This window comes from Prionailurus viverrinus, chromosome A1 (genome assembly GCF_022837055.1).
Source record: "Prionailurus viverrinus isolate Anna chromosome A1, UM_Priviv_1.0, whole genome shotgun sequence".
Lineage (NCBI taxonomy): Eukaryota > Metazoa > Chordata > Mammalia > Carnivora > Felidae > Prionailurus > Prionailurus viverrinus.
Window position 1 is genome coordinate 145,013,100 of NC_062561.1, and position 18,584 is coordinate 145,031,683.

The window sequence follows — 18,584 nt, forward strand, 5'->3', positions numbered from 1 at the left end:
CTGGCTCCTTTTCTCTTAGGCCATAGGAATCATTCATTGCACCATTTTTTTTTTAAATTTTTTTTTTCAACGTTTTTTTATTTTTTATTTTTGGGACAGAGAGAGACAGAGCATGAACGGGCAAGGGGCAGAGAGAGAGGGAGACAGAACTGGAAACAGGCTCCAGGCTCTGAGCCATCAGCCCAGAGCCCGACGCGGGGCTCGAACTCACGGACCGCGAGATTGTGACCTGGCTGAAGTCGGACGCTTAACCGACTGAGCCACCCAGGCGCCCCTCATTGCACCATTTTAAGTAGGGGAGTTTTAATACCGGTTTTGAGTGTTAGAAAGGTGTTTATAATGGCATGAGAAGAAGATTTGGAATTCTTGAAGTTAAGGGAGATGAAGCCCTGAATTAAGGTGGTAGCAAAAGCAGATGGAAATGCTCAAGAAACAGAGGAAAGAGGTTACAAAGGGAGAACTTGTAAGAGTTTTTAAGCTTGTTGAATGGAGAGTATGGGAGAGAGGGAAGAATCTAGCGAATCTGTATTTTAATTAAAAAATTTGTTTAATGTTTATTTTTGAGAGAGAGAGAGACAGAGTGTGAGCAGGGGAGGGGCATAGAGAGAGAGGGAGACACAGAACCCGAAGCAGGCTCCACGCTCTGAGCTGTCAGCTCAGAACCCCACTCAGGGCTTGAATCCGTGAATCATGAGATCATGACCTGAGCCGAAGTTGTATGCTTAACTGACTGAGCCACTCAGGCACACTGTGAATATATTGTTTGCTAGGTAACAGAAGGTCAAGTGGTGCTACTAACCCAAACAAGATAGGACAGAGGCCACGTGTAACTATACTTTTCAGTTATTTGTTGATATTGCTCTTTTATACCAACTTGGAAAGAACGCTTGAAAACCCCATCTGCCTGTCCCTTAACTCACTCACCTCCTACTCTAACTTTAGAAAGGATGCTCTTTTTTTTTTTTTTAACTGGACCAGTTTCTTAAAGACTCTCTAAGTAATTGCTAATTTACTACATATTTTAATTATTCCATAATTTTCAATAATATAACTATTTCCACAGTCCCACCATAAGTGAAGAGAGAAAACAGGGCCCACTCAGCCTCCTGCCCTGTAGGGAGGTTCTTGTTTCTATGCTTCTGCCTAAGAAAGGAATCAGTCTGACTAAATCTGGTGGCTGAACTCTTCTGGGCTTGCTTGCCACTACAGAATGTTCATTAAGGCTGGTCATTGCCTTTTTCTTTATGTTTTCCTTGGGATGAAAGAATGTAATAAGAGTTTGAAAATCTTAACCGAAATATTGACTGTGAGAGTCTTTTGCTACTTTGTGAATTCAAGAGATGATCAAAAACTCTGGATTAGGGGCGCCTGGGTGGCGCAGTCGGTTAAGCGTCCGACTTCAGCCAGGTCACGATCTCGCGGCCCGTGAGTTCGAGCCCCGCGTCGGGCTCTGGGCTGATGGCTCAGAGCCTGGAGCCTGTTTCCGATTCTGTGTCTCCCTCTCTCTCTGCCCCTCCCCCGCTCATGCTCTGTCTCTCTCTGTCCCAAAAATAAATAAACGTTGAAAAAAAAAAATTTAAAAAAAAAAACTCTGGATTAAAGTAGAGAGCCATGACCTCATCACAGAGCCTGTTGAGCTCAGCCCCTAAACCAAGGCTTTTTAAGGAGTCTTTCATGACTTCCCCAGGCAGACCTGTGGGCTTTCTCCTGAGGTACCTTCTCTGCTGGATTATAATTATTTTACAGGTTTGTGTTTTGTTCTCAGCTGTGTTGTTTTAGAGGAAGAAACTATTCATTTTTCTATGATGTCTGGTCAGAATAGGCCCCTAACAAATGGGATGGATGGATGGATGGACGGGTAACACAAAACCTCAGTAATTTTCTTAGACCGGTTATTCTTACAGTGTGGCGCACAAACCCCTCAGTGCCCCTGAGACCCTTTCAGGAGATTCATGAGGTCAAAACCATTTGTGAAATTGTTATTATTTCACACACAAAAAACAGGATTTGCCTGTTTCGTGTAAATACGATGATGTTGGAAAAACAATGGTGGGTGAAACTGTTGATGTCTTAGTATAAATCAAGTTCATGGCATCAGTTAGCAATCATATTCTCCACTGCCACACACTCACATTAGAAAGGAAAAAAAAAAAAGACTTAGAAGTATCATCAATGATTCAGCAAAAATTATTATTGAACGTTTATTAACATCTTGCCTCTTTAATGTAGTCTGTGTGACAAAATGGGAGGTAAACACAGAATAGTTCTGGTGTACACTGAAATTCAGTGGTTGTCCTAAAGAAAAGCACATGTTGCAAACAGAGCTAGTCATTTTTTTTCATGGGAAAAATATTTCCTGGAAAGAACAACTGACAGACTAATTATTCAGTCTTGGGTATTTGGCAAATATTTTCTCAAAAATGAACAAAGCAAGTTTGTCACTTCGAGGAAAACAACTGACAGTATCTGTTGCCAGTTACAAAACCTGAGCTTTTACATGAAAAATTAGAATTTGAATAAACTTGAATCCATCATTGTGAACTTGACAATTCCCAATGCTTAAAGACTTTTTTTCTGATATCAGTGGCAATATTAATAAATGTTATTTTTAATGTAATTTAATATAACATAATGTATTATAATAAAATGTGTCAATATTTGGAAGATCTGAATAACTCGAAGATTCATTATTTTCCAAATGACTAGTCCATGATATTATAAAACCTTGCATGAGTAAGGAATCCATTCAAATTGCAAGATAGTACAGTGAATATAGTGTAATAGAATATGAAAATTCATTGATGTAGTTTCAGATTCCACATTATAGCTAAACTTTTAAGAAACTACCACTTACCCAAGTTTAAGTATAGTATCAAAGAAGACTATCCGCAATTATCTGAAAAGCCCATTATTTCTTCCTTTTACAATTATACATTTGTGTGAAGCCATATTTTCTTCATATGTTTCAACTAAAACAGCATAACAGATTGAATGCAGAAACAGGACAATCCAGCTGTTTTCTATTAAGCCAAGGATTAAAGGGATTTGTGAAACCATAAAACAATACCACTCTTTTCACTAAGTATATTTTGGAAAATATAGTTATTTATTCTAACATGAATGGGTTTGTTGTTATTTTAAAAGAATTAGCATTTTTAAAGTTTTCCAGGTTTTTAAAAAATGTTTATTTTATTTTGAGAGAGAGAGAGAGAATGCATGAGCTGGGGAGGGGCAGAGAGAGAGAGGAGAGAGAGAGACTCCTAAGCAGGCTCTGTTTTGTGATCACAGAGCCCAACGTGGGACTCAGTCTCAGAAACCGCCAGATCATGACCTGAGCCAAAATCAAGAGTTGGATGCTCAACTGACCGAGCCACCCAGGCGTCCCAAATTCTCCATATTAATAGGACTCAAAGTTGCAGGTACAGAATAGCAATTTTTTGTTTTGAAATTGGTAAGAAGAACCTTTGGAAAGTTTTTGCCTGACAATCAAAATTTAAATTTCTGCCACTATAACCAATACTTATTGAATATGAAAATAAAACTAAGAAGTCATGTATGTGATTGAAGTCCAAAAATGTAACTAAGTTCAATCATTAATTTCAACTTTTCCCACTGAATCTAGAATTGTTAATACATAGACTGTCTCAATCTTTAAAAAGAGTTTAAAGATTTTTCATTAAAATGAATCTCATTAAATCTCTGATCAACATCCATCCTCTGCCTGTTTCCAAAAAAATGTGGTTCATATCTTCCTTGGACAGAGTTTTCTGTAGATAAACTGCTCTAGGAACTAAAGCGTTAATATATTTCTGCGACTTGAATTTTCTGGTGCCAGTTTATCTTAATTTGGAGGATTCTGGACTAAGTCAGTGTTTCAGTTCCTTCCGTATTTAAGATCAGCTATTTAATCTCAATTGAGTCTTTTATCTTCTGGCTAAGTGATATCAATTCTTTCACCTCTTTTAACGTTTTTTTTTCCTAGATTTTTTATTATCTTTATCTTCTTACATATATATTGTACGATGTGCTACCTAGAATTAAAAAACTATTTCAGATTTGCTCTACCAGTAGTAAGATTCACTAGTAGAAACTGGTTAATCTTTTAACAATATAGTCTTAGCTCTGTTAGGAGTCCTGACAAACTTGTTAGCTTAGTATCTAACTAAAACTGTTAGAGTTTTCCCATGTAAATTATTGATTTTCTAATCTTAAGCAATTGATTTTCAAAACCCAAATGTAGCCTACTCATGATCCTTATACTTTGATCCAATGTTTCAGCTAATTGAAATTCTTTTAAATTGTTTTTGTTGTGATTTGTTGTGTTAGCTACTCTTGCCAGATTTTCCTCTCCTGGCCTTCCCTTTAAGAAGTGTAGACATTCAGGGGGGCCTGGCTGGCTTAGTCAGGGGTTGGGGGGATAGTGTGTGTCTCTTGATCTTGGGGTCATGAGTTTGAGCCCCACAATGGGTGTAGAGATTACTTAAATAAATAAATAAACTTAAAAAAAAAAGAATTGTAGACATTCAAAGAAGGTATACAAGGAGTTAGGATGTCACCATGGGAAGGCCAATGGGCAGCTCCAGTAAATTTAGTGGATTTACTATCGTTCAGATCTGGTCCTCTTCTCTTGGAGACTTAGAAATGACTTAGAAATGTGACTTAGAGCCAAGGAATATTGGCACTAAACAAGGCTATATAAACTTAACTATTATTTTATTTAGAATCGTGACTTCCAAGGAGACTGTGGCTTCTTGTTTTAAAATGTAGGTTTTATTGCTATTCACATATGTTGAAGCCAACAGATCAGGAGACAGTTATATTGAAAAATGTAGTTTGTTACTTAAAATTCCCAAGAGGAGGCAAGCATTCTACATCACATAGGGCCAATGTGGGAAAGTACCAGGGTCTGCCTGGAGGCAGAGTAGTAAGGGGAAAACTTGGGAAAGACCCTTCATTATGGTTTCTGTAAGAATGAATGAGGCAGGGTAAGCAGGTTTAGGATTGGCTAGTTTGAATAATTTTGGTGGTTTCTGAGGTGTAGGAGCTGTCTCTGGTTGTTTGGTACCTGATCCTGGCTTCATTAGGGCAGGCGGGTAGTTGCCTTGAATGAGAGAGCCCTGTGAGAGCCTCATAAAGGAGATATTTGGAGTATATGGATTCTGGATTGGTTGGTTTGCATACATAATTGCATTGTGTATGCATTGCATACATAATGCATACATTGGTTGGTTTGCCACATTCTGTGGCAAGTTATTTTCTATCTCTAGGAATTAGCTAACCTTGGGAGGGGCAGTCCATCCACTGTCAACAAGGCCCTAAGATATCAAAGCATCAGAAAATAAACAAAATTAAAAAACATGATTAATACAATTGTCATCATCCTGACAGGTTAATTTCTTCCTTTATTTAATTTTTTTTTCAACGTTTTTAATTTATTTTTGGGACAGAGAGAGACAGAGCATGAACGGGGGAGGGGCAGAGAGAGAGGGAGACACAGAATCGGAAACAGGCTCCAGGCTCTGAGCCATCAGCCCAGAGCCCGATGCGGGGCTCGAACTCACGGACCGCGAGATCGTGACCTGGCTGAAGTCGGACGCTTAACCGACTGCGCCACCCAGGCGCCCCATTTCTTCCTTTATTTAAACAAAATGTGTATTTATTTATTTTGAGAGAGAGAGTGAGTGCATGTATGCAAGCAGGGAAGGGGCAGAGAGGGAGAGAGAGAGTCCCAACCAGGCTCTACACTGTCAGCATAGTGCCCTACTTGGGGCTCGATCTCACAAACCATAAGATCATGACTTGAGCCAAAATCAAGAGTCAGACGTTTATTTTTTTTTTTTTTTCAAAAAAATATTTTTTTTTAACGTTTATTTATTTTGGAGACAGAGAGAGACAGAGCATGAACAGGGGAGGGTCAGAGAAAGGGGGAGACACAGAATCCGAAACAGGCTCCAGGCTCTGAGCTGTCAGCCCAGAGCCCGATGTGGGGCTCGAACTCATGGACCGCGAGATCATGACCTGAGCCGAAGTCAGCCGCTTAACCGACTGAGCCACCCAGGTGCCCCAAGAGTCAGACGTTTAACTGAGCCATCCAGGTGCCCCATTTTTTTTGCCATTCTTCCCTTTAAACAAGCTACATGGGAATCAAATTATTAGAAGGTTACATAGTGAATATTTAAGCGGAACAAGGGTAGTTTTATCATTTGAGATTTTAAATGGTTCAGGTACTGGATAACTGATGCGTACATCTCCACCAAAGATTATGCAAGGTGTTCACCACCTTGCCTGGACACTGCTTGGATAGGACACCATCCCCACTTGTCTCTGTAACTAGGACTGCCCTATGTTCTCCCCAAAATTATCTTTGCTGTGAATAAGTATTAGCTGTACTCTTTGGAAATCCTAGCCACAAGTAACTAAGAATGGTACCTGTAAAACTAATGAATGAAGTGTCATCATACCTTGAAATTAAAGTTAAATTATACTTCTACGTTAAGTTAAAATATAGCACATGTATACATATCTGATTCCTGTTGAAAACATCTGTGACTTACCATTGGGATCCCAGTGATATAGTCCACTTAATAGAGTGAAAAGTCCCATAGGATGGTTTTGCATATTAACTCAAGCAACCTTAGCCCCTAACATGTTTTTAGGATTGATGGAAGACTAAGAGCTCTTCTAAATATGGCCTTCAACGGGGGCACCTGGGTGGCTCAATCAGTTAAGTGTCTGACTTTGGCTGAGATCATGATCTCACCATTCATGGGTTCCACCCAGCTTGGGGCTCTGTGCTGACAGCTCAGAACCTGGAGCCTGCTTTGGACTCGTGTCTCCCTCTCTCCCTGTCCCTCTCCTGCTCATGCTCTGTCTGTCTCTCTCTCAAAAACAAATAAACATTAAAAAAGTAAAATAAATATGACTTTCAATGAACTTTAATCCTATTAAATATTTTTTGCACATTGGGATGTGAATTGCATCAGAAGTTATTGTTTCTTAGTTTTCTATTTACTCAAAGTAACATGTGACACAGTTTCTCCTGAGATTATGTTGAAATATTTATCATTAGTATTTGAAATAAATAAAAAGCAATGATAATCAAAATAACATTTAAAATTTTTATTGATACCATTTTATGAACTACTCTATTTACATATTTTTCCAGACTGTATCCTTACAACTCAAAGCCAAGCACTTTTCTCAATATTAAAACTTGCAAAAAGGGTTTAGCTACCTATAAACATCAGGTACAATTCTAAGTTCTGAATCAAAAAATATTTCTAATGTAATTTACATTATTGTTCTTCAAAACATTAAATGGAAAACCTCCAATTATTTTTTTCAAATAAAAGCCACAAGAAATTAAATAATTACCATGTACATTACAACTTGCTTATATCAAATTACCAAGCATCATGCCAATTGTTAGGATCTCCTCTACTAATAGGCAAAGAAATAAAGTTGTATATGACAGTCATCAAATTAATATACTCAGGTTTTATATAATTTGACTTATTCTTTGTTGTAAAACTGCTAGATTGAAATGAGGATTTTTTGTATAAACACCACATTTTGAAATCAGACAGATAATATAGTCATTTTGTAACATTTTATGATAGTAGCATGATATTCATTTATTTAATTAGAAGTTATTCATAGGTCCTAAATACTAGGTGATTGGAATGTCACGCTAAGGAAATTACCCTTATTATTCTTATTATATAAATGTCTAATGATTATATATTAGAAATTAAAGATACTGTTTAATTTTGGCCAAATATTTAGTATATTTTGTAATTAAGTTTCTACTGGCTTTCTTAATTTTAGCTAATCTAAGATAATCTAATAATCAGCTTTTCTTTTCTAAAACGAAGCAAGCATATAGTTTCTATTTGTGATAAATCCCCATTTTTTGGTTGTCCTTAGAACGACAAGAGTAATTTGATATAAGTAAAGAGGAACGCTTTTAAACCTTTTGCTTTATCTTGTTGTTGAGAACCTATATATAGGCTTTAAAAAATAATAGCAGGAATTAAAAGATATGGAGAAACAATTCCATGAAATTACATTAAAATCAAAATAAAACAAAGCAAAAAACAGCACACCAGCACTTCACATAGATTATTACTAGCTTGTAAAACTGATCTGTCACTTGGAGTTGATTAAACTGACCATACGAATATTGGCTGCCTAATCTACTATAATAGGTTGGTCTTTTTAAAATTTGAATTAGGAAAAATTTTTAATTTTAATTAGATTTCACCTACCTGCAGTCAATATTTTTTAAGAATTAGTTCATTCTTTCTTTATGCCTTTGGCTTTGTACCTTTGGCTTATTGTTCATAGAACATTTTAATAGCTGTCCCTTTTTTTTTATGCTTTTGACATCATGGAAAATTACAATCTTATTTGTTGACTTTTAATGTTAAAAATATTTATTGATTTGAATGCAGTGTTTCCTAATAAAATATCTGAAAAATCTGAAAAAAATTTTAAAGTCATCTCCACCACATGTGACTTTTTTTTTTTTTTTTTTGCTGAATTTTGCTTAAATTAAAAACTTGGACCATATGAAGATTGTTAAATATTAGAGGTTTTGAGAAGTATAGCTTTAATTTTGTTTGAGAGAATTTCCTTTGCAGAAACTATGTATTATTTGTGTGTCCACGGTACCTAATATGATACACAGTATATTTTGATACCTCTAACAATTATTGACTAACCAATTATAAGATTTTAAAAGATGAACATTTGAGGTTTATTTTCTGGTTCTATATTTCTCTGATGTAGACATTTGGACAAAATGTGCTTTCTAGGCATCTCTTAAAAATTTACTAATTGCTTAATTTGTTCTGTTTGCAATGATTGTCTCCTTAACAACATTTTTTTACTTTTGAATTCTTTGGGGAACATAGGAACTGTTGGCATTAGCACTTTTTGACCACAAGAAAGGAGGCTGGAAATCTTATTATTGACATTGATATCAGAGATGGGGGGATGAGGATTCACATTTAAGGGTGGCAGAAATCCTGGTCTGGCTTGCGTGATACCGTGATCTAAAGGGAAAGCTCCTGAACCACGCCTTTCTAAAATTGCATGATTTCTCCTGCTCAAGGGACCTGGTGAGATATTCTCCAACAATTCTTTGGGCCCTGACAACAGGGAAGGAGACGGTGAGAGGATCTTTTTCTTTCCTATAAGTGCTTTGCCATCTTCTAAAGTTGCAGGGGTAAGACCAGCCAAGAGCTGGGAATCAGAGCTGTAGTGATTTGCCCCTGAGTTTCTTTTTTGGACTATACTTCTTAAGGTGGAAGCAAATACCGTCTGGTTAGAGTCTGGATCTGGCTCAGCAGGGATTTCAATGCATTGCTGATTTCCTTCTGAAAAAAATGATTGATAATTTATTTCATCATATGACATCTTTCTTGAGCTGGCCTGATCTAAGGCTCTCAGCAAATGTGCAGTGTCTTTTACATCAATACTTTGGTGCCTAGTGATGAATCGCTTGGAAAGTGCCAGCCCATTGGTTTTGTAGGACAATTCTTCCTCTGGAGTAATATCCTGGAGCTCCTCTTGCAAGGAGGCCACTCTGTTTTGGTGCATGAATAAGGGAGGACTCTTGATCCAGGTTGGAGCCTGGGGTAGCTTGGGCCCATTAGAGGCCATAGAAGGCTTCCTCACAGGGGAGCCTGGGTCCTGTGTGTCATCACTATTTCCTGAGGGCTCCAGACCTTTAAAGCCAAAAAGTGTCATTTCAGTTTCAGAAGAATGTGTAAGTGGCAACGAAGCTGTTTTTATGTCTATTTCTGAAGGAGTGGCACAGGAGGCTGGGGAATGACACCCATCCATATCTACAGGAGGCATATTTAAGTACTGTTTGGTAGTGTGCCTACCGGAGGGTGATTTTGCTGTCGTTATAATAATGACCTCTTTCCCTTTTGCCTTGCAAGCACTAAGTAGAACTTTCAGGGTCTCTCTATCCTCTGAATTTATAGCATAAACAAGGGCTGAGTAACTAGAATGATCTTGCAAGCTGAGATCAGCCCCACTGTTTAGGAGCAGGGAAACAACTTCAGGACCGGCTTTTTCTAAGCAAGCATGCATCAAAGCAGTTTTCCCAGATTTGTCCTGTATGTTGGGGTCAGCATTGTTTTCTAACAGGTATTTAACCATTTTGGCTTTACTGACACTCTGGTGATCAACATGTTTGGTCTTACAAGCGATCATTAAAGGTGTTTCCCCACGGTCATTGCTCTCATTAATGTATGCACCACCTTCTAGCAAGAGTCTTGTGAGGCGAAGCCGGCTCTGATGGACTGCTTTGATCAGGGAATTTCCATCACTTGAAATTTCTATACCTTCATCCATCTTCAAAAGTCAGAATCAAAACCTGGTTATCAAAGAACATGAAGTACAAAAGATTAGCCGGAATCCCAATTTATATTCATGTTGTTATTGATAATTTCTGAAATATATATGTATAGAGCAACAGTACATAAAGGAGATTATGTTATTAATAGAGAACAAAAAAGTGAACTGCAAAATAAAATAAATTTTAGAATAGTAACAGCCTTTAGGTAACTATAAACTAAAATTTACTTTCAAAATCTTGATCTAGTGCCAATGGAGTACTTCCCTAAATTCCACAATAATTAAACAATAATGCACTTATTTTCCACTTGTGAAAAATATTTTAAAAACAATACTAAAATGTAAATTGAAGCAAAAATTCCAAAAGTGTGCGTAATTGCAACTGAATCAATTAAAATATGGCATATTTATGGCAGATTAATCTAAAAACTTCTCAGGGTTAAATTACTTAAATGTGCTCTTAATTAAATAATGCAACTATTACTTAGATTTTCAATTTGAGGGCATTTCTATGTTTCTTTTAAAGGATGAAAAATCATTTGAACTACAAGACATTAAGTAACTGACATAATGTCTGGAACTCACACTGAGATGGGAATGGTGGGCATGTGATTATGCATTTTCCTTGATTTCATTATTCAAATCAAACACTAGATTATGAAGCCAGCCACATTCACTTGGTTTACTTTTTTTTTTTTTTTTTTTTTTTTTTTGAGAGGGAGAGAGAGTGCACATGAGCAGGGGAAGAGAGAAGCTCAGCAGGCTCCCTGCTGTCAGGGCAGAGCCTGAGGCAGGGTTCCTGGGTGGGTGGCTCAATCTCCCGAATCATGACATCATGACCTGAGCCAAAATCAAGAGTTGGACGCTTAACCAACCCACTGAGCCACCCAGGAGCCCCTGTTGGGTTACATTTTTTTTTTTAATTTTTTTTTCAACGTTTATTTATTTTTGGGATAGAGAGAGACAGAGCATGAACGGGTGAGGGGCAGAGAGAGAGGGAGACACAGAATTGGAAACAGGCTCCAGGCTCCGAGCCATCAGCCCAGAGCCTGATGCGGGGCTCGAACTCACGGACCTCGAGATCGTGACCTGGCTGAAGTCGGACGCTTAACTGACTGCGCCACCCAGGCGCCCCTGTTGGGTTACATTTTGACAACAGTACATTTGCTCTGAAAAAATTCTAGGCTAGAAATGTGAGTGAGGTCATGTAGTCTTTATAAGCATTTTATTTTTTATCTTTAAAACTAAAAATTACTTTTATTTAAATAATTTAGATTCAAACTCCTTCAACAGATAATTCCATCAGTTGATAAGAATTATGTCTTTAGGGGCTCCTGGCTGGCTCAGTCAGTAGAGCATGCAACTCTTGATCTCAGGGATGTGAGTTCAAGCCCCACACTGGGCGTATAGCTTACTGAAAGAGAAAGGAAGGAAGGAAGGAAGGAAGGAAGGAAGGAAGGAAGGAAGGAAGGAAGGAAGAAAGAAAAGATTGTGTATTATGTCTTCACCTAGAACTGAGGAAATGTTTGTTTTTGGATAGTGCTTAGAGCTGGGGAGAAAAATCAAATGGAGTTTATATTATATTTATTTATTTAAAACTTATTTACTTGTATTTTTGACAGAGAGAGAGGGCACAATGATCAAGGGGCACAGTCAGAGGGAGAGCGAAAGAATCCCACACAAGCTCCGCACTGTCAGCACCCACCCTTGAAGCTGGGCTCCAGCTCACCCTACGCAAAGCTCAAACTCACGAACCATGAGATCATGACTTGAGCTAAAATCGGATGCCCAACCAACTGAACCACTCAGGTGCCCCAAGTTTATATAATATTTAAATCTCTTTTATTTAATGAAGTAGGTATTAGAAATTGAGAAGTATTATTTATTCTACTCATTTACTTTTATTTGTTTTATGTTTATTTCTGAGAGAGAGAGCATGCATGTGTGCAAGCAGGGGAGGGACAGTAAGAGGGGCACAGAGAATCCACAGCAGGCTCTGTGCTGACAGCAGACAGCCTGGTGTGGGGCTTGAACCCACAAACCATGAGATCATGACCTGAGCTGAAGTTGGACGCTTAACCTACTGAGTTAGGGCGCCCCTATTTTACTCATTTACTTTTAAATTAACAATACGGGACATGAGTTTTTATTGGATAATAGAATGGATAATAAGTATAATGACCTCTTAACAGAAAAAGAGGCGAAGAGAACAGAAAGAAAATGAAGGGGGAAAGAAGGCATGCACACAGAACTTAATCTAACAGCTGTAAGCTCCTATTATATCTTGGGCACGGAGCTACAAAGGTACATGCCCTGGCCCTAAAGAGCTTACTCGGTTGTTTGGAAGAGACACCATATAAGCAGCTGGTTATGAGTTAAAGTCAGGAGAATATACAGACTTTGGTGGCTTGGGGACTGAGGGGCTCACAGAGGCCACCCAACTGAGCTGGGTTTGGACTGCTAAGAGTTTGGTAGGCAGACAAAGTAGGATGAGAGAAGTAGAGAATGTTCCTTGTGCAAAAAACTAGAGGTTTAAAATAGCAGTTATTTATCATAAATCAGGCTCTATTTATGCTGATGTAGCCAAACTTCAGAAAAATATTTTAGCAGATGGTAATAGTTAGGGTGAATGTGGCAGAACACACATCTCTACTTTGTTCCTTCCTGAACAATCCCCTGAAACTAAAGAATTTTTTTTTTAATTTTTAAAAAAGATTTTATTTTTAAATAATCTCTACACCCAACATGGGAACTTAACTCACAACCCTGAGATTAAGAGTTACACATTCCACTGCCTGAGCCAGTCAGGTGCCTGAAGAATTGTTAAAAAGACATAAATTCACAAGGATAGCACGAAAAGGAGAGAAGACAACAACAACATTTGGAAGCCAGAAAGCAGGTGGACCAGTGGTGACCAAACTAGCCAACCTGAAAAGGCTGTGCCTCAGGTCATTCGTGATAAAGCTGACAACTAAGCCCATAGCCACTGCGGAATCCTCTAGCGAGGTAGTAAGCAGGAAGCTCTAGAACTGGGTGGGTGGTGGACTGAATGGCTAAAATAATGAGGACTAGGTGAAAAGTTGTCGGAGAAGCAGTTAGATTCCTAAGTCCTTGCTATTCACAATGGGACCCTACCTTGGACCAGCAGCACACCATTCCCTCAAGCTTAATCTTAGGCTCCATCCCAGACCTACTGAACCAGAGCCTACATTTTAACTAGATCCTCAGGTGATTTAGATGTTCATTAAAATTTGAGAAGCACTGCCTCAGGTCATTCCTTCAGTCCAAGCCACTAGGAGATAGGATACTACCCGTCTCATCTGAGATGTCCAGAGCTTTATTCTCCAGAAATGGTGAAACAGAAGGGCCTCTGGACTGGAAGACATCCAACATATTTGAGGACAAGAAAATAGGAAATAAGTGATTGGATGCTTACTGACCACCGAGTGAAGGCACTCACAGCCTTCTCCCCAATGCAACTCCAAGAAGCCTGGTAGCTGTACCCTTATTATTCAGTATAATATCATTATACTCTCCTCTCAAGAATCTGACCTGTCTTAAAAAAAAAATACCTAAGAGTACTAGCCACAGGGATTCCTTAACACGCCACCCAGATCATCCTACAGTGAGGTTTAAAGATTATAAGCCTTGGGGCACCTGGGTGGCTCAGTTGGTTAAGCAGCCAGCTCTTGATTTAGGCTCAGGCCATGATCTCACAGTTGTGAGATAGAGCTCTGTGTCTGGTTCTGAGCTGGGCATATTCTCTTTCTGCCCCTCCCTTGCTTGCTCTCTCTCACTTTCTCTCTCTCAAGAAAGAAAGGAAGGAAGGAAGGAAGGAAGGAAGGAAGGAAGGAAGGAAGGAAGGAAGAAAGAAAATTAAGAAAGAAAAGAAAGATTACAAGCCTCACCCATGTGCTCAAGGGTTCTCATCAGCTTTTTATTTTTTTAATTTTTTTTAAAATTTACTTTTGAGACAGAGACAGAGCATGAGTGGGGGAGGGGCAGAGAGACAGGGAGACACAGAATCTGAAGCAGGCTCCAGGCTTTGAGCTGTCAGCACACAGCCCTATTTTTATTTTTTCTAATATTTATTTATTTGAGAGAGAGAGAAAGAGTGCATGCATGGGAGCAGGGGTGGGGCACAGAGAGAGAGAGAGAGAGAGAGAGAGAGAGAGAGAGAATCCCAAGCAGGATTGAGCTTTCATCACAGAGCCCAATGTGGGGCTTGATCTCACGAAACATGAGATCATGACGTGAGCTGAAATCAAGAGCAGAAGCTTAACCGACTGACCCTTCATCAGCTTTTTAAATCAAGCCTTTTAATTATGAACAGATAATAAAAAACAAAACAAAACAAAAAAAGCCTCTTACCTTAAAGATAGAGACCAGAACAAATAGGAAAAAAAGGCAACTTGGAGGAAACAGGTATTAGTCAGGAAAATGAAAATTTCGAAACCTCACATTCCTCAAAGAGATAAGACGATGTTGTAACCATGAAACAAAAATAAGATTCTATGAAAAAATAATATTCAGGGGGTGCCTGGGTGGCTGAGTTGGTTAAGCATCTGACTCTTGATTTTGGCTCAAGTCATGATCTTGCCATTTGTGAGATTGAGCCCCACGCTGGGCTCTGCACTGACAGTGAGGAGGCTGCTTGGAATTCTCTCTCACTCTTTATCACTGCCCACCCCCCTCAAAATAAATAAACTTAAAAAAAAAAAAGAATACTCAGAGACCATAAAAAGGGTTCTCAAAAGATAAAAACACCATACAAACTGCAAAACTCAATAGAAGGGTTAGATGATAATGTTGATAAAATTTCTAGCAGTTAAGCAAAAAGAACAGGACAGGAAAAAAAAGAAAATTAGGGGTCTACACTAGGAAATCGAACATTCAACTACTAGAAGTTCTGGCAAGACAAAAATAGTGGGAGTGGGAGAAGGGGCAAGCAGGAAAGGAAATGATGCCTGAGATCAAGAAAAATTTCATGCGTGACTTGAGTTTCCAAATTGAAGGTGTCCAATTAGAACATAGCACAATAGATGAAAATGGACCCTGGCCATGGCACATGGTTGTAAGTCTCTAGAACACTGAAAGCAAAGAAGATTTCACAGGCTTGGGGGCAGGAGGTGGGGAGTGGGGTGGATAAGTCACATGCCAAAGTATCAAGAATTACAATGGATTCAGATATATCAACAATAGTAAGAGACAGTGGACGAAAGTCTTTAAAAATCTGAAGGCAAAATGCTTCCCAGCTTAGAATTCTGTATCTAGCCAAACCATCAGTCAAGATTGGAGATATACTCTTAATAATCTACTGAAGGATATAATCTACCAAGATGAAACAGTAGAACAAGAAAGATGAAACAAGGTACCAGAGGCTGGAGATCATCTTAGAGGAGAAGCACAAGAAATCCCAGGAAGATGGTGAAGGGCCAGGATAATGGATGTGCACAGACATCATCTCTGAGATCATACTATCATTTTACCATCTTCTTAACTGAGAACCAGATGCCCAGGTGAGCCTGCCCTCAGTTCTTATCTCTACTTTCTTCGTCCTGACCACGTCTCTCCTCCCTCCTCCATACTCTGCTTTCTGGGGCATCCGGTGCCACTATTTTTAGCTCTGCTCAATTGTTCTGCTTTGACCTGCTTCAAGACCTGGGGATAAGTCATGGTGAGCCTAGGAGGAGAAGGACTAAACATTCATTCCCCTTGGATATCCAGAACCTGGACTATACTGAAGCCCTGCGAGAAGCCCTATAATGGTGAGCCCCTTGTTCCCCAGGACTCCTGCTCTTGCTCAGAAGGGGCTCTTATAAACGCTGGGCCAAAATCTGACCCAGAGATTGTTAAACTTACCTTTTCCTGAGAGCTTTAGTCATATATCGGTGCTATATGCCTTTCTTTGTTCAACTAATTTTGTGCTTGCTACCTAGTTTAACAATTTACTTAAGGATCATATACAAGTGGGATACTTAAAAAAAAAAAAAGTAATGATTAACACAGGAGTCAAGGGAAAGTTACTTTTTGGTGGGGGGAGGGAGAGCAATGCAATTAGGAAGGGACACACATTGCTTTCATCTTAAGGTTTGGTTAATGTTCTGTTTCTAATCTGGGTGGTTTGTTATTTATTTTATTATTATTCTTTAAAAGAACATATTTCACATACTCTTCTGTATGATAGTACTAATCTGTTGGGTTTTTTTTTTTTTTTTTTTTTGTAAAATAGATCATGTATACAGACAAGAGCATAATAGCACTTACATAAGATATGTTCCATAATTAAAATTTATTTTTTTAGGGATGCCTGGGTGGCTCAGTTGGCTAAGCGCCTGACTTCGGCTCAGGTCGTGATCTCATGGTTAATGGGTTTGAGCCCTGCGTCAGGCTTTGTGCTGAGAGCTCAGAGCCTGGAACCTGCTTCGGATTCTGTATCTCTCTCTCTCTCTGCCCCTCCCCCACTTGTTCTCGGTCTCTCAAAAATAAATATTAAAAATTATTTTTTAAAAAATTTATTTATTTATTTTGAAAGAGACAGAGCAAGTGAGTAGGGGAGGGGCAAAGAGAGGGAGAGAGAGAATCCCAAGCAGGCTCTGCACTGTCAGCACAGAGCCTGATACAGGACTCAATCTCATGAACTGTGAGATCATGACCTGAGCCAAAATGAAGAGTCGGATGCTTAACTGAGCCACCCAGGCGCCCCTCATAATTAAAATTTAGAAGAGCCATCTTAGATCATAATTTCTTACAACGTAATTCAGTTTTGTGGTATTATCAATAGTATTTATGCCTAGACTTTCTTACGCCTAGGAGTTTCAACTTGTGAGCTCCTGAAAGGCAGTATTCAAAAGAATATACTTATTCATTCTGCTTTAGTATCAGTCATGATGTTGATAAGCAAAAAACAACATTCAATATATACATACATAAATATAATGAAAGTGAATGCCGCAATTTTTGTCTGCCTATGCGACATTCTATAAAAGCTATTCCAAAGCCGGGCATACCTGCAATTTGGGACCTTAGGAATTTAGGATTGGTTGACAGCTTGGGTCCCAAATGAGGTCTATTCTGAAGGCAAAGCATTTGAAAAGGGTTCACAAAAGAAATATTTCAGCATTTTTCACATACAAATGGGTTTAATAAAGCAGAGATGTAGAGAAATTAGCTGCAACATAATATCAAATATAGAAACCATTTAGAAGCTGCAATTCTAGAAGAGATACAGTATTAGTCATGTAAAAACACCTTTGACCAAAAGTGACATTTGAGGAACATATTCAAATGAAAACAAGTTGCCAGACACCAGATTTCAATACTATACTCTCATACAGTTTCTACTTTTGGGACCAACCCTGTTTTGTTTTGTTTTTAAATAAACACTCTTACAAGAATCCTTTGGAAAGACTTTAAAATCTTTTCACCCACCCTCATGTTAAAAGCTTTCTCCACAACACTAAGCCTCACCACTTTCTGTCATCATTTCTCTCACCAAGGTTGGTATCAGAAGGTTCTGAGAAAAGAAGGGGAGCTGGCCATGTACTTCCGGCTGGGCTGCTTGAGGCCACTGCCCCACTGTGGTCCTGTGGGAAGGGAGGGTGCCGTGGGCTCCAGGGCTCTCTGAAGAAGCTGGGCAGTGGCACCACTAGCTAGTGGCACCTAGTGAATCTGTCTTGTGGATGTAGGCATACTCCCTCTCCAGTACTCTCCTGAGTACTGGAGAACTGTCTAGAAAAAAAAAACAGCAACAACAAGGGCTTACTCTTTGTTCATTTTAAAGACTTCTAAAGCTCCTTGGGTTGCTCACTTTTTAAACTGTTCACATTTAAGTGGAATAATTCTAAAATTGCTTAAAATTAAGTTTCACAGAGAAAAAAGCTGTCAGATACTTTATTGTCCATAGATACACGTTTGGTTTCCTAGTGTCTCATAATCAGTACCTTACTGGAATAATCCCTTTGTCTTTATGCTTTTACTCTCTCTTAGTTCTTTTAACATGGCTCATTCACCTGCACATCAAAAATGCTGATATTAAAGTTCAATTTATCTACTCTTCATAGAACTAAGTCCTACCTGTGATGAAGATCCTTCTCAAGCCTACGATTATCCTACTTCAGAAATGTTCTTGCTTCCTGTCTCCTCCTGTGAAACATCCTCATTGAGTGCTGATACTGTATTGACATTCAGTCAGACCCTTTGTTATAAGGTAG

At 38.7% G+C, this 18,584-nt stretch overlaps 2 protein-coding genes across 2 annotated transcripts in view; one reads left to right on the forward strand and one right to left on the reverse strand.

Annotated features, from left to right (window-relative positions):
• FAM151B (family with sequence similarity 151 member B) overlaps positions 1-4,016 on the forward strand; it is a 45,917-nt gene extending 41,901 nt beyond the window's left edge. Inside the window, exon 7 of the mRNA XM_047873888.1 lies at positions 3,289-4,016. Coding sequence (XP_047729844.1) covers positions 3,289-3,335 — 47 coding nt within the window. The 3' untranslated portion in view covers positions 3,336-4,016. The remainder of the gene's footprint in view (positions 1-3,288) is intronic.
• Positions 4,017-8,571: 4,555 nt separating this feature from the next.
• Positions 8,572-17,916, reverse strand: ANKRD34B (ankyrin repeat domain 34B). The gene is made up of 2 exons (XM_047864935.1): positions 17,867-17,916; positions 8,572-10,390 (listed from the first exon to the last, which is right to left on the reverse strand). Exon 2 carries the CDS (start codon positions 10,366-10,368, stop codon positions 8,824-8,826), a length of 1,545 nt encoding a protein of 514 aa, XP_047720891.1. The 5' UTR covers positions 10,369-10,390; positions 17,867-17,916; the 3' UTR covers positions 8,572-8,823.
• Between the last annotated feature and the right edge of the window lie 668 nt (positions 17,917-18,584).